Raw genomic sequence first — 15,662 nt, forward strand, 5'->3', positions numbered from 1 at the left:
TGAAGTGACTTCTCTTGCTCCAGATAGAGACTGAGATAAATGATATTTAAATGCTGAGTTCAAATTTACTGGTTATGGTTTGGTTTGGAATTGAGTGATAAGAAGTTTGGAAAGTAGGGAAGGATGAGGAGTTGACTAGACTTAGTATCACCTAGAACATTTGCCTAATTCATGGATTAGTGAGAAGAACCGAAGATGAATAAATGATTGGAGGAAGTTTAGGATGCTTAGTGAATTTTTATTATAGTGCATTGTATTTATTTGGCACTTTTACCGTACTGGAAACCCATGGGTCGTGGGTTCTCATTCCGTATATATTTCTTATTTTTCAGATGCAGGTCCAGGTGCTCAGTAGTGAGCTATGGTTCATCTGAGAGATGGTGAAGACGTTTGTATTCTCTGCTTTACATTTTGCTTAGAATCTCTCCCCTTTTATTTTGAAAAACTTATATTTTGTATTAATCTCTTTTGGAACTTGCCTATAGAGGCCTTATGTATATTTTGGGAGAGATAGGACTTAATGTTGTCAAACTGCTTTTATTCTGTAACCTAGCTGGCCTAAACTTCGCGGGTCGCGACTAGAGACTATTTATTTATGTTATATATATATATATATTGTTTTATCTTATTCTTTCCTACGGCTTTATCTTTATATCGTTTTAGTTCACGCTTTATCTTCATTTTATTGGCAATACGTGAGTGTTATGACTTCGCGATTTTATTTTTACTCTCTTTAAACTTCTTGATTTATACTCCTTTCAATTATACCTATATCTATGTATTAAAAATCCACTTTGAGAGTCGTACCATCTTATTATCATTGACTTATGACTCGAGCATAAGAATTTGAATATTAGGGTGTTACAATGGTAGGGGAGGCAGTTAGGAACAGAAGTATTTTGCCTTTGCTGGTTGGTAAGGATAATATAGAGTTATCACATCTCCAGTTTGCAGATGATACTATATTGTTCTGTCCACCAGAGGAGGAGACCATTAGAAACTATGTCAGGTTGCTAAGGTGTTTTGAGGTGATGTCGGGATTAAGTATCAACTTTGATAAGTCAAGTTTGATCCCAATCAATTGCGAACAGCCATGGACCTACAATATGTGCAACTTATTGGGATGTAAGGAGGCTAACCTCCCAGTCAGATATCTTGGTATTTCTTTAGGAGCAAACCTAAGGCGGATAAGCACGTGAAAACCAATAATTGATAAAGTGGAGGAGAAGCTTAGCTTGTGGAAAGCTAAAGTGCTCGATAAAGCAGGTAAGCTAGTCCTTATTAAAGCTGTATTGAATAGCTGGCCGGTATACTATTTGATCCTGTATAAGATGCCAAAGGCAGTGGCAGAAAAGTTGATTTCACTACAGAGAAAATTCCTATGGAGCATGGAGGAAGGTAGGAATGGTTTGGCATTGGTTAAGTGGGAAGTGGTTCAGGCTCCTAAAAAGTTAGGTAGATTGGGCGTGGGTGCTGCCGTGGTTAGGAACACAGTCCTTCTCTTCAAGTGGTGGTGGCGATTCTCAAAAGAGGAGTATCTATTATGGAAGAATATTGTATGCTCCTGTCATAACTTGAACCCCAATGTGATGTTATCATCTCAGACACTGCCTACTCGAGGGGGTCCATGGGAAGACATCTGTCAGTTGCAGTTCAAAGATTGTAATGTGAGAGATAAAATGATTGCTGGGTTGTCTATGGAGGTGGGTGATGGAAGGAGAACCCGGTTCTGGGAAGACATTTGGCTACAAAGTGGTTCTTTAAAGTCAAATTTTCCGAGGCTCTTCTCTATTTCAAACCAAAGAGGATCTGTCATAGGGGACTGTGGGTGTTGGGACGGGTTAGAGTGGATTTAGAACTTCCAGTGGAGGCAAGAACTATTCCAATGAGAGTTGGAATTAGTGGATCAAGCATCAGACCTTACGGCCTGTAAAGATAGCATGTGATACCCAAGATAGAGTTATTTGGAAGTTTGACAAGGAAGGTATTTTTTCAACTAACTCCTTTGTGCAGGTGGTGCAGTCAGAAACAATACAAGAGAACATCACCAGCTATAATTTCACCAAAACATTATGGAAATGTTTGGTTCTGCCACGAGTGAACTTATTTGTCTGGTTTGTTTTGATAGGAAGAGTGAATACCAAAGAAAGATTGTTTAGGCTAGAAATTATTAGCCACGGTGATTACATGTGTGTATTATGTAAAAAAGATGTTGAACATATCTATCACTTGTTTCTTGGCTGTGAGTTTACCTGGCAGGTGTGGTGTGAATGGCTATCTGACTTTGGGAGGTTGTGGTCTATTCCGAATTCACTAAAAGAACATTTTGAGAGTTGGACAGGAGTTGTGAATAGAAAAGAGGAGCATAACAAGTGACTCATATGTTTCTTTGTAGTTATTTGGAATGTGTGGCTAGAGAAGAACATGCGAATTTTTAATAACAAGGAATCCGAAGTAGAAGAGGTGTTTTAGAGATCTTTGACCAGTTACAGAGAATGGTGTAGTTTGGATCCATTTTGTTGTTCATGGCAATGCCAGAGATAACACTAGGATTGTTCTCAGATTTTAATTCATTGCTCTTTGATGTTTGAGAGACTTTGTTTGAGACTTTGTCGCTCTACTTTATTGTGTTGAGCTCAATCGTTCAAAAAAAAAAAAGAATTTAATAAATAATAACACAAATTCAAATTTTAAACATATAAAAGATATGAGTTATAAAGTGTACCACTCGGCTAAATCTGCCTGCTATATGGTCAACCTGATCCAATTTATAAAAAGTATCTTCGTATCCTAACAATTCTTGCTCCATGAAACTACACTTTAATAGAATAAGTTGGAATAAAATAATTTTAGATTGACTAAATTTTTATCAGACATATTCAAACTAAATCTAAATAACATAATCAGTTGGACTTAAACAATAATCTAAATAAAATAACTTAATTTAAAATTAACTAAATTATTACCAACCATATTTTGCAATAATCAAATAAAAAAAATAGAAGAACGAAATTACCAAAATTAACCATAATTAATTCAAACAAAACAATAATTAAAATACATTTTTTTTTCTTGACTAACATCTATTTCATTCCCTTCATTCCCCCATGATTGTTTCACATATTCTAAACTAACAACATATATGGTCATTTAAACTAAATGTATCATCTAATTATCAAACTAATTAATTAATAACTTAATCTAACTAACTAACTAACTAACGAAACATGTTAAAATAAGGGTTAAGTATTTTTTTCGTTCCTAAGGTCTTGGGTCAAAATCAAAATCGTCCCCGACCTTTTTTGTTATTAAAATCATCCTCAACGTTACAAAACATTATAAAATCATTCTTTTGTCCATAAACAATATTTTTTGACGATTTTGCCCCTTAAAAAAACTCTTCCCTTCTCCAGTAACCCCCAACCCCCCTTCTCCAGTAACTCCCAACCCCCCTTCTTTATCATCATTGAGCCCCTCTCTCTCTCTCTCTCTCTCTCTCTCTCTCTCTCTCTCTCTCTCTCTCTCTCTCTCTCTCTCTCTCTCTCTCTCTCTCTCTCTCTCTCTCTCTCTCTCTGAGACTCTTAATCTCCCTCATCACTAACTCCTAACCACAAAATAAATCAACAATCCAGCAACATCAACAATCACAAAATAAATCAACAATCCAGCAACCATCACAGAATTAACAACAACATAAATTAAAAAAATTAAAAAGGAAGAACTCATGTATATGTTCTTCAAAAATTAAAAAAACAAAAAACAAAAAAAGGAAAAACGAATAACAGAGAAAGAGAGAAAGGGAAGAAAATTGAAATTGCAGTGTCTCTTCCTTCTATTTTTTGCCTCTGTCATTTACTCCCCACCATCAACACTCCTCTCACCTCCATCACACCATTGCTTTGGTCCTTTCTTCTCTTACTGCAACAAAACTATCACAAGTTTAACCTTAACTCTGTCCAAAATCAACAACAACAACAGAGACAAAGAGAAAGTAAATAAAAAAAATTATACAGAAAAAAAATTAGAAAAAATAAAAGAATGAAGAACAAATTGAAATCCAGAAAATCAAGTAAAAGAAAAAAAATGCAGGAGAGATTTGGCTGAAATCCAAAAAATAACAAACTGTTATTTTGACCAAGTTAACCACATATTCTCCTCTTCCACAGACAGCACCGTACCTTAGTCAAAACCCTTTTATTTTTTTCTTTGTTGGCATCCCCTTTCTGTTCACAACAGCCCCTCCCGTCGTTCCCTCATTTCTCAAAGCGGACCACTCCGCTCTGCCAACTAAGATGGATTCAAAATGCTAACCTGTCCTGCTTTATGGCGGATTGGCGGGTCGGCGGGCTAACCCGCTTTACTCTTTTTTTTTAAAAAAATAAAATTAATTAAAATTAACCAAAAAATAATAATTAAAAAATTAAATAAAAATAAAAATAGTCAAATTATAATATAATTTTTTCATTATATTTTTTTAATTTTTAACTTCAATAAAATTGTTTAAAATGATATTGTCAATAGAATCATCTTTATTTTAAAAAATAAATCACATAATTTGAGCAAATATACGAAATTGTAAAATAAAATAAATAAAGTTAATAACTAAAAGAAGAATAAAAATAAAAAAAAGTGTTTGAAAATTCTATAATTATTAATTTTATAATAGTAATCACTCTTTTATTTAATAAAAAAAAAGAAAAAAAATCTTCGGCCCGGCGGACCGGCCCACCCCGACCCGCCAAAATCCGCCAATTTGACGGTGTGGGTTTGGTGGATTTTTTTAATTTGGCGGGCTCCAAATCCTAGCCCGACCCGCATTTTTTAGCGGGTTTAGCGGATCGGCTCGACAAGTTCAACCCGTTTTACCACCCCTAGATTTTGATTTTAACCCAAGACCTTAGGGACGAAAAAAGTACTTAACCCTTAAAATAATAAACAACAACAAATAAAAAAAAGACAGAAGAATAGAATTACTTGAAACCGACGAACTAAAAAATTAAAAAACTTCACCAATGTCTAAAGAAATAAACTTCATAAGATAAGAGAAGATGAGAATGAAGAGAGTGAAAACGTGAACTTGAAATATGAAAAATGAGATAATTTTTCACTGATTTTTATATTTGGACGAGTTCGCCATGAGTGCGACAAATCTTATCAAAATACTGAGGTTCGTCGGGATACGGCAAATTTCTCCTAAATACGAAAAAAAAGATTTTCTGAAATTTAAAGTTTCAATCATTTTTTTTTGCAAAAATATTTTTTTTTATTTTATAATAGAAAAAAATAATTCAAATCTCTTTTACATAGTTAAAAAATAATGTATTGTTGTGAAGCTTATACTTTCATAAACCTATTCATTTAAGGTTAAAAAAAAAAGAGAAACTTTTCTCTGAAATTTTTTTTTGTCTGTAGTTTTTAATTTTAACATTATTTTAAATTATGTAAAGAAAAAAAAAACGAAAGCAATGAAAAGAATTGATAATAATAACAATTAATTAAATTAAAGAAAATTATTAAGTAATTAACATTTTTATATTTATTTTATATTTAAATCTATATTATGATTATTATCAAATTTTTAAATTTTATATTACATCTTAATTAATTTTCAAAAAATCTAAGTAGATGATAGTGAAAATTAAATTTTAAAAATTGGGGAGTGCTAGGAGAATAATATAAATTTTAAACGACATAAACAACCACCAATTAAATAAAAATACACTACATCTTAATTTAATGTCACTAATTAAATTTACTCTTTTAATTCTATTAATTCACATTGTTTACACATTGTTACCTATATTTTTCTTTAAAAATTTGACGGTGTAAATGTAACATCGTCCTATCTTAAGTTTGATGCAAAACACTGCGTTTTAGTGAAAGGCGGAAGCTGTATCTACAACGAACGACGCTTGTTGTTAGGCTGCGAAGAAAACGAAAACTAAAAATAAAATAGCGAAACACTTTTGATAGTATCATTCTTTGAGCTCACTCCAGATCCGTGTGGTTGTAATCGCCATCTTCGCCATGGCGATTAGGGTTTTTCTCATCGTTCTTCTCTTCCTTTCTTTCACCAATCTGACTTATTCGCTCTACGAAGATCAAGTTGGCCTCATGGATTGGTCAGTTTCCCAAATCACACTCCTATTTTCTTCACTCTTCTGGTCAAACCTAATTCATCCTTGCATTCCAACTTACCTCATCTCGCGATTTCATTCGATTCACTTTAATCAATTCGTTCTTGTTAGCTTCGTAGTTATCGCACTCAAACCTCGATCTTACACTTAATCCACTTAAGAGTCGATATTATTGATTATTCATAATTTGGAACTTGTTGTGTTGTTTGATTAATTGCTGATTAATCTGAAGTTGAGCTGATTTGTTGATCAGCTGTCATCTGATTGCACAACCTCGATTGTGTTTGTAGATTGAAGACTCTGATTCTAACGCTTGATTTGACTTTTATCAGTTTTGAGTGTAAGTTGTTTGCTGAATTTGGTTAGCTACTAATTGCAGGCACCAAAAATACATTGGGAAAGTAAAGCATGCTGTGTTCCACACTCAGAAGACTGGACGAAAGCGTGTTTTGGTGTCTACTGAAGAGAATGTTGTAGCTTCTCTCGACCTTCGTCATGGAGAGATTTGTGAGTTTGATTTGTTTAACTGCTCGTGTAATCTTGCTGAACTGAATTAATTTCTATTTAGAAGATTTTAAAGTTGTTGGGATGAAGAAAACCAATTAAGATACGTTGACCAATATTGAATTAGTAACTTTCGACTTGTTTTGAATCCAGAGTTATTATTTTCTTCTTATTTATAAATATTAGGAATCACCAAGTCCGTGAAATGCTCAGCTCTGTTTTGTTGCATGCAGTTTGGAGGCACGTTCTTGGGACAAATGATGTTATTGATGGACTTGACATCGCCCTGGGAAAATGTATGCTTAAACCCTGATTGTTGGGTATTTAATTCTTATATTAAATTACTTAATGCTATCTAGTTTTCATAGTGCTTTATAATAGTTATACAACAGTCTTCATAGCCGATCACTAAAGCTATTTGATCATAGGGACGTGGTAGTGTGGAACTGGTTACTTTCCCGGAGTCTTCTGGTTATTGTGATAGTTTTGATATTCTTTGTGTACTCGGTTAATTTATCTGAAGCTTATTTTTCCTTGAAAATATATGTTTGGCTGGATATCAAATCTGATGCTGATGTCAGATTCCATTCATATTGTTGAATTATTTCTTGCGATCCTGAACTGTGGAAACATAAGATCTTGGGATTATACATCAAGATACTAGTCCACTAGGGACGTCAGTCATGTACTCTAAGTATTTCTTAGCTTGAACTTCATTAATTCTGTTTGCTTTTCTGCTTGTTGTTTTGATAGAGAATTGTTTTCTGCATCAAGTTTAGTTTAAGCCTAAATTGGTGATCAATCTCATAAGTGTTAGTATAAATGTTTCAGATGTCATTACTCTTTCTTCGGATGGCAGTATATTGAGAGCATGGAACCTTCCTGATGGACAGATGGTTTGGGAGTCTTCCCTTCCGGGTTCAAAGGCATCAAAGTCAATATTATACATTCCAGTAAGTGAATACTTTCCCACTTGCCCCACCCCGGCAAGGCCATACATACCATATTTTTGTTGTTGCACATGTATGAAATATGATTTTTTTTTTCTATCTTATTGATGAATTAGAAGGTTAAAAGAAAATGGTATCATTTGATAAAGGTTAAAGCATCCTACAGACCAGTGAAAAGAACTTATACATCTTTAATCTCTTTCACTTGTAGCACATAATTGCCATTGACGTCATTGTGTTATGAAACAAATGGCTTCACTTTAAAGTTTAAAATTGACAATAAAATACTGAGTGGTGGTTGAAAAATGAATAATGCATTGATAACCATCAAATAGCGACCATGATGAAAATTTGTTCTTTGTTTCCCTAGGACTTCTAGAGTTATGTAACCCCTCAAAACTGGAAAAGCAAGATACTTAGGGTTTATGAGAAAACCCCTTTGTTGTTGATTTGTACTTCAGTTTTTTATTAAAAACACTGAGCAATCAATGGTGGTAACTTCCACTCGAGTTCAATAAAAAAGATCTTTAAGTGATATGGCCCACAAAATCTTCATTTCCCGTATGTATTGCAATTTCAAGTGAAAGACCTTATTTGCATCATTCCGTATTTCTGGTCACTGTCATGAACTTGGACTGGCCTTCCCTTTGCCTGCTTTTAAAACTAATTTTAGTGGCAGTTGAGTTTGAAAATCACTTGAATTTTTTATTCACTGCAACTAAATGCAGATTTTTTATTTTGCAGAAAAATCTGAAAGCTGACAAGGATGATTTGATCCTTGTTTATGGTAAAGGGAGCCTCAATGCTGTTTCAGGTGTAGATGGTGAAGTTCTCTGGAAGAAAGATTTTTCTGGTGAAAGGTATGTATGGGAGCATTGGAATCCAATCACAAATCAATTTTCTTTCTAAGCATGAGATAGCATGACAGGTTCATTAATTTTATTATCTTTATAATGTTTGCAGCATTGAGGTTAGCCATATTATTCAATCTTCTGATGTGATCTATGTGACTGGTTTTGTTGATTCGTCAAAGATTAGTGTGTATGGATTAAATGCTAAGAATGGAGAGTTGTTAGAGAACAACCATGCAGCACTTCCTTTTGGTACTTTTGGGGAATTATTATCAGTCTCGGGTGATATGTTTGTAGTATTGGATGAAATGAGATCAAAGATAGTAATAGTACACCTCAGGAATGGAGAGATTAGCTACAACCAGAAGCATATTTCAGACCTCACCAAAGATTTAGCTGGTCAGGCAGTAATACTACCATCAAGGCTTCCAGGAATGTTTGCATTAAATATCAATTCCTATGTTCTTTTAATTAAAGTGACAAATCAAGGTGAGCTGGTGCTGGTGGACAAAGTTAATAATGGAGCAGCTGTTAGTGATTCTTTGTCAATTTCAGAGGATGAACATGCTTTTGCATTTGTTCATTATGGAGACAATAAAATCCACCTCTCTGTAAAGAATGTTAATGATTGGAATCATGATTTGCTTAAGGAGAGCATAGTAATAGATCATCAAAAAGGGAAAATTGATAAGATTTTTGTGAACAATTATGTAAGGACAGATAGATCCCATGGGTTTAGAGCATTGATGGTAATGGAGGATCATTCGCTCTTATTAGTACAACAAGGAGAAATTGTTTGGAGTAGAGAGGACGGTCTTGCATCAGTTGTAGATGTAACAACATCAGAACTACCTGTGCAAAAGGAAGGTGTGTCTGTGGCAAAAGTTGAACAGAACCTTTTTGAATGGCTTAAGGTATGCACTTGATATGTTTAATTAAGACATCAAACTGCTTAGTTTTTCACTGAAAAAATGTTAGAGGAAATCATAAGCATTTCTCTTACTGTAACCAAATGCACATTCCATTCTGCTATCTTTATGATCAAGGATTAGGAGTTTTATGTCAATGTCAATATCATAATCATTTCTGACTTTTTGTGCAATGGCTTTTTATTGAAAGGGACATATGTTGAAGCTCAAAGGAACTCTAATGATTGCCAGTCCTGATGATTTGGCAGCTATTCAGGCACTGAGGTTGAGGAGTTCTGAGAAAAGCAAAATGACTCGTGATCATAATGGTTTCCGGAAGTTGCTTATAGTACTTACAAGGGCGGGCAAAGTGTTTGCTTTGCACACTGGAGATGGACGTGTAGTTTGGTCTATTCTACTTCCTAGTTTACACAAGTCAGAAGCATGTGAAAATCCAGTTGGTCTTCACATCTATCAGTGGCAAGTTCCACATCATCATGCATTGGATGAGAATCCATCTGTCCTCGTTGTTGGGCAATGTGGACCAAGTTTGTCCACCCCAGCTGTTCTTTCTTTTATTGATGCTTACACAGGGATGGAACTCAAGTCTTTGAGTCCAGCTCATACTGCTGCTCAAGTCATTCCACTTCCTCATACTGATTCAACTGAACAGCGTCTACATCTAATTATAGATGATAAGCAGCATGCATATTTGTACCCAAGAACTCCTGAAGCTATTGATATTCTGAAGCACGAATTTTCAAATGTGTACTGGTACTCAGTTGATGCTGATAATGGTGTTATAAGAGGTCATGCCCTGAAGAGTAACTGTATTCAGGAAGCAGTGGATGAATATTGCTTTGACTTCAGGGACTTATGGTCAGTTGTATTCCCATCTGAATCAGAAAAGATTATTGCAACTATGACAAGAAAATCAAATGAGGTATGTGCCTTTGCCAATTAGTTTCTTACTAGAGAACTTATCTTTCTTTTGAAAATAACAACGTAGTTGTTCTTAATTTCATTCTGTTAAGTGTTACCTGAGGTATATAGAGTCCAATTATTTAAAATCCTGATTTCATCTCAGGGATATGTTACCCGCTTGAAAGTTTGCCTTTATCTTAAGGTGGATTTTATTATTTCACAAATGAACTTTTTGATCATCCCGAATCACTTAAAGGAATGCGGGCAAATCTTAACATTTTTTCCCCCTAACATGGCCAAATCATATGCTTTTAGTTATTTTGAACTCATGTAAGTCTCATCACTGTATACTCATACTAATCTTTCATGTATAGAACTGATCGCAAATAATATGAATAGTAAGGGTTTTTCTCAAGCATGCATACATTATTAGTGACCTTTTCATTGGTTGACTCTTACTCTTAATTGTTGCTTTGTTGCATTATTTTCTAAATTTTTTTTTCTCCCCACTTGTTTCATCTAGGTTGTTCATACTCAAGCAAAAGTTATGACTGACTATGACGTCATGTATAAGTATATATCAAAGAATCTACTTTTTGTCGCGAATGCAGCACCAAAGGCCGCAGGGGAAATTGGTACAGTAATCCCGGAGGAGGCATGGCTGGTCATCTATATCCTTGATACCGTAACCGGTCGTATACTGCATCGCATGACTCATCATGGATGCCAGGGTCCTGTTCATGCTGTAAGTTTTTAAAATACATGCTCATTTAATTTGGGCTAGATATGGATTTGTTTTTGTCTCACATGAATATTGATTGTATAGGTATTCAGTGAAAACTGGGTTGTCTACCACTATTTTAATCTTAGAGCACACAGATATGAGATGTCAGTTGTTGAGATCTATGATCAGTCTCGAGCGGTATGTCAGTCAACTTTATTTTCTTTTGACAACCCTTGCTCACTATCTTTTGGTCTATGTTTACTTCTAATTTTGGGTAAATCGTCTTATGTTCGATCTTATTTGGTATGCTTGAATATGATGCACAGGATAACAAAGATGTTTGGAGGTTTGTTCTTGGGAAGCATAATCTTACATCACCTGTATCTTCTTATTCTCGACCAGAAGTAATAGCAAAATCACAATCATACTTTTTTACCCATTCTGTGAAAGCAATTGAAGTCACTTCAACTGCCAAGGGTATAACCTCTAAGCAGCTTCTTATTGGAACAATTGGTGATCAGGTTTGAATTGTTTGCCCTGCCGAGTTACTCATTTTTCTGTTATTTGAGATCTTGAGCAAAAGGAACAGTATGCTTATTTGCTCCTGTTGTTTTTCCTCTTTTTCCTGATGATATTCTTTTATCAAATAAGAAGAAAATGAAGAAAAAATTCAATGAAATCTAATCAATATTCTGCATTATGATTGTCAACTGGGAATGTTTTTCTTTTGTAGGTTTTGGCCCTTGATAAACGCTTTTTGGATCCCCGGCGCACAGTTAATCCTTCACAAGCTGAAAAAGAAGATGGAATTATTCCTCTCACCGATTCATTGCCAATCATTCCCCAGGTATATTTGTTTGATTAATTTCCTCATTTTAGATCTAGGCCAAAATTAAACTTGTCAATTTGTCATTCCTTCTCTTTAAAATGTAGAAATTTGCTATATGTTTGATATGACATTCAAAACTTGTGGACATTGCAAAATTGTGCTTCTGAAGCACAAATTCTCACCATTATGTGATGTTAAATATTGATGACTTGTCTGCAAGTATACCCACTTCTTTTATCATAGTAAATAAAATATAAATACCCTTTGAAGTTGGACTTGATATGAAATTCTTTCCTGTGCCTGCTCGAATCTTTGCAGTCCTACATTACACATGCGCTTAAAGTGGAAGGTCTCCGAGGCATAGTAACAGTACCGGCCAAGCTGGAGTCTACATCACTCGTCTTTGCATATGGAGTAGATCTATTTTTCACCCAGATTGCTCCTTCAAGGACTTATGATTCACTGACCGAAGATTTCAGCTATGCTCTACTGCTTCTAACAATTGTCGCTCTAGTAGCTGCGATATTTGTTACGTGGGTACTGTCTGAGAGGAAAGATCTGCAAGATAAATGGAGATGATCTACCCTCCATTTTGGCCATAGAATTTCTTTAATTTTGAGGTTGAAGTAGGTTTATTCTCCAGTTTTCAAATGTTAGTTATAACTTGAGTTTTGTAGGTCTGCTGAAAACTTGTAGCTTGAATTGGCAGAGTAATGTAACATTCCACTATGATTCATTGTTTCAGGGTTAATGGAGGATAGTAATTTAAATGATGTAAATCGATGAGTAAAATAGAGAATCATAGACTTTCGAGACCTGTGCATTGTGAAAGAATTATGGTGGCAGGCTTGAGTTGATAAATTATTTTGTCCTCATTGGCTATTACAACCAAGTTGAAGAAAAATGACGTTGCCATCTTTTCCATAATTCTCCTCATTAATTAATATATTAGTTAATCGTGTGATTTATTTATTCTGCAATCACTGTTTTGCGGGGAGTGGATCCTCTCCAGTGAAAAAAAAAACTGGATGGTATCGTGGAAGATCTCACCCTTCATTGCATTCTCTCTCACATTTATTTCTGGTCCCACTTGTAGAATTAAAGGTGGGAGATTATACTTTATTCTCTACAATGACAAAAAAAATGGAGAGGATTCATTTCCCTGTTTTGCATGGTGGTTGCTATCAAACCCAGAATTTTCTTCTTTCTAATATTGGATTATTAGAGGTGAATTTTTCAAAAATATCTAAATTATGTATTATAATTAAAAAATATATTATTGTTACAAAATGTTAGTGATATTTGTCTTTTTATAATTAAAAAATATTTTTTTTTATAAAACATTCGTAACGTTTTGTATTATAATACTAAAACACTAAAATAATCAAATATTCTCTTATTTCACGTTAAAATTACTCGTATTAAAAAATTAGCCATCATACCCAAGCTACAAGGATTTGAATATCTTCATAAGAGTTTGGGTATCAAAGCAATCAAGCTAGAGGCAATTTCTTTCATGAATTGAAATTGCTTGGTGTAGTTCAATATAGCTGCGAACCATGGGTAGAATAACGCTTTACATCGCAGGAGTTGATGAGTTCGTTTTATTAAGGGTTTTGTTCGAAATGACATCGAAAACTCATCGTATCCGTGACTAAGGGTGGCAATTGGGGAAGCCCATTCTATCCCGCTGAAAGTCCGCCTTTTGGCAGGTTGGCCCGTCCCGCCCCGCCTAGTAAGGCAGTCCTAAAATTCCATCCCGTGCCGCCTAATTGTGGGCTGGCAAGCTAAACTCGTCAAATATTATTTTTTTTTATTATTAACTATTAAATAATATATATAATTTTATAATCATTTTAATAAATTTATAATTTCTAAAAGTATAAAAAATTATCATTTTTATATTCACAAACATTTAGTCTTTGTAATTATAAATATCTAATAAACATAATTATAAACCAAGTTTTCATCCAAAACATAATTATAAATATTGTCTCCAAAGCAAAATAAACATAATCTAAAACATTAAATTTTCATCTTCATTCTCTTGTAAGTTGGGTTGGAAGAAGTTGGGTTTTGGCAAAAAATTGAAAAATACCCCCTTGCCAAAAAAACACTAAGCCCGGCGGGAAAGCCCACCCTGCCCCGCCAAAGCCGCGGTCTAAGCGGTATGGGTTAGGCAGACTTTTGCTATTTGGCAGTCCCAATTTTTCAGTCCGACCCGTCTTTTTTGGTAGGTTACGCGGGCCGGTCCGGCGGGTTTAGCCCGTCTGCCACCCCTACCGGTGACAGCATGATTTGTACTTTATAAATAGCATGGTTCTACAAATCGAATAAGATCGGTTGGTTCGACATTAACCGGAAATTAGTCCTTTGGCCGGTTCGATTGATGAAAAACAAACAACAACAACAACAACAACAAAGCCTTGTCCCACTAGGTGGGGTCGGCTACATGGATCAAATGACGCCATTAAGTTCTATCATATATCATGTCCACAGAGAGATCATTTACATGTAGATCTCGTTTGACCACCTCATGGATGGTCTTTCTAGGTCTTCCTCTGCTTTTCACCTATTGTCCATCTTCCATCTCATCCACCCTCTGTCTGGATGCTCTGTCGGTCTTCTTTCCACATGTCCAAACAATCTGAGACGCGATTCTACAATCTTTATCACAATAGGTGCTACTCCAATTCTCTCTCTCTCTTATATCTTCGTTCCTTATTCTATCCAAACATGTATGACCACTCATCCATCTCAACATCTTCATCTCTGCCACACTTAACTTATGTTCGTGCTCCCCTTTGACCGTCCAACACTCTGTACCATAAAACATAGCCGGTCTGATAGCAGTGCGATAAAATTTGCCATTAAGTCTTAAAGGCACTTTTTGTCACATAAAACCAGACGCACTTCGCCATTTTGACTAACCTGCTTGGATCCTATGATTTACATCATGATCAATCTCTCCATTATCATGTATGTTATACCTAAGATACTTAAAACTTTTAACTTTTCATAGGATGTGTTCTCCAATCTTCACCTCTATATTAGGGTTTTTCTTTCGACTACCGAACTCACATTCTATATATTTCGTCTTGCTGCGGCTTATGCGCAGACCATATACTTCGAGAGCTTCTCTCAATAAATCCAACTTCTTATTTAGGTCTTCTCTTGACTCTCCCATAAGGACAATATCATTAGCAAAAAGTATGTACCATGGCAAAAGCTCTTGGATATGCTCTGTGAGTACTTCCAAGACTAATGTTAAAAGGTATGGACTTACGGATGATCCCTTGTGTAACCCATCACCAATAGGAAATTCCTTTGTCACACCACATTGAGTCTTCACGCTAGTTGTAGTCCCATCATACATGTCTTTAATTGCACGAATATATGCGATCCTTACTCTCTTCCTTTTCAAAACCTTCTATAAGACCTCCCTTGGCACCCTATTGTACGCTTTCTCCAAATCAATAAACACCATATATAGATCCTTTTTATTACTATGATACCTCTCCATCATCCTTCTTAACATGTATGTAGCTTCGGTGGTGGATCTGCTTAGCATAAACCTAAATTGGTTATCTGTTACTTGTGTCTCTTATCTCAGCCTCCGTTCTATCCCTTTCCTATAACTTCATAATGTGGCTCATGAGCTTGATCCCTCTATAGTTTTCGCAACTCTGTATATCCTCCTTATTCTTATAGATAGGTACTAAGGTGCTCTTTCTTCACTCATTTGGCATCTTCTTTGACCTTAAAATGTCATTAAAAGGCTTGGTTAACCAACTGATACCTTTCTCTCCAAGGTCTTTCCAAACTTCAATCGGAA

General features: G+C 35.1%; 1 protein-coding gene across 1 annotated transcript; it reads left to right on the forward strand.

The window, feature by feature from the left end:
* The first annotated feature begins 5,830 nt into the window (after positions 1–5,830).
* Positions 5,831–12,731, forward strand: LOC107622745 (uncharacterized). The gene is made up of 12 exons (XM_016324761.3): positions 5,831–6,122; positions 6,517–6,644; positions 6,875–6,937; positions 7,473–7,594; positions 8,336–8,451; positions 8,555–9,356; positions 9,562–10,293; positions 10,798–11,019; positions 11,101–11,196; positions 11,325–11,519; positions 11,732–11,845; positions 12,146–12,731. Exons 1-12 carry the CDS (start codon positions 6,028–6,030, stop codon positions 12,404–12,406), a joined length of 2,946 nt encoding a protein of 981 aa, XP_016180247.1. The 5' UTR covers positions 5,831–6,027; the 3' UTR covers positions 12,407–12,731.
* The last annotated feature ends 2,931 nt before the right edge of the window (positions 12,732–15,662 follow it).

Source organism: Arachis ipaensis, chromosome B10, assembly GCF_059453495.1.
Source record: "Arachis ipaensis isolate K30076 ecotype BB chromosome B10, ASM5945349v1, whole genome shotgun sequence".
NCBI classification, from domain to species: Eukaryota; Viridiplantae; Streptophyta; class Magnoliopsida; order Fabales; family Fabaceae; genus Arachis; species Arachis ipaensis.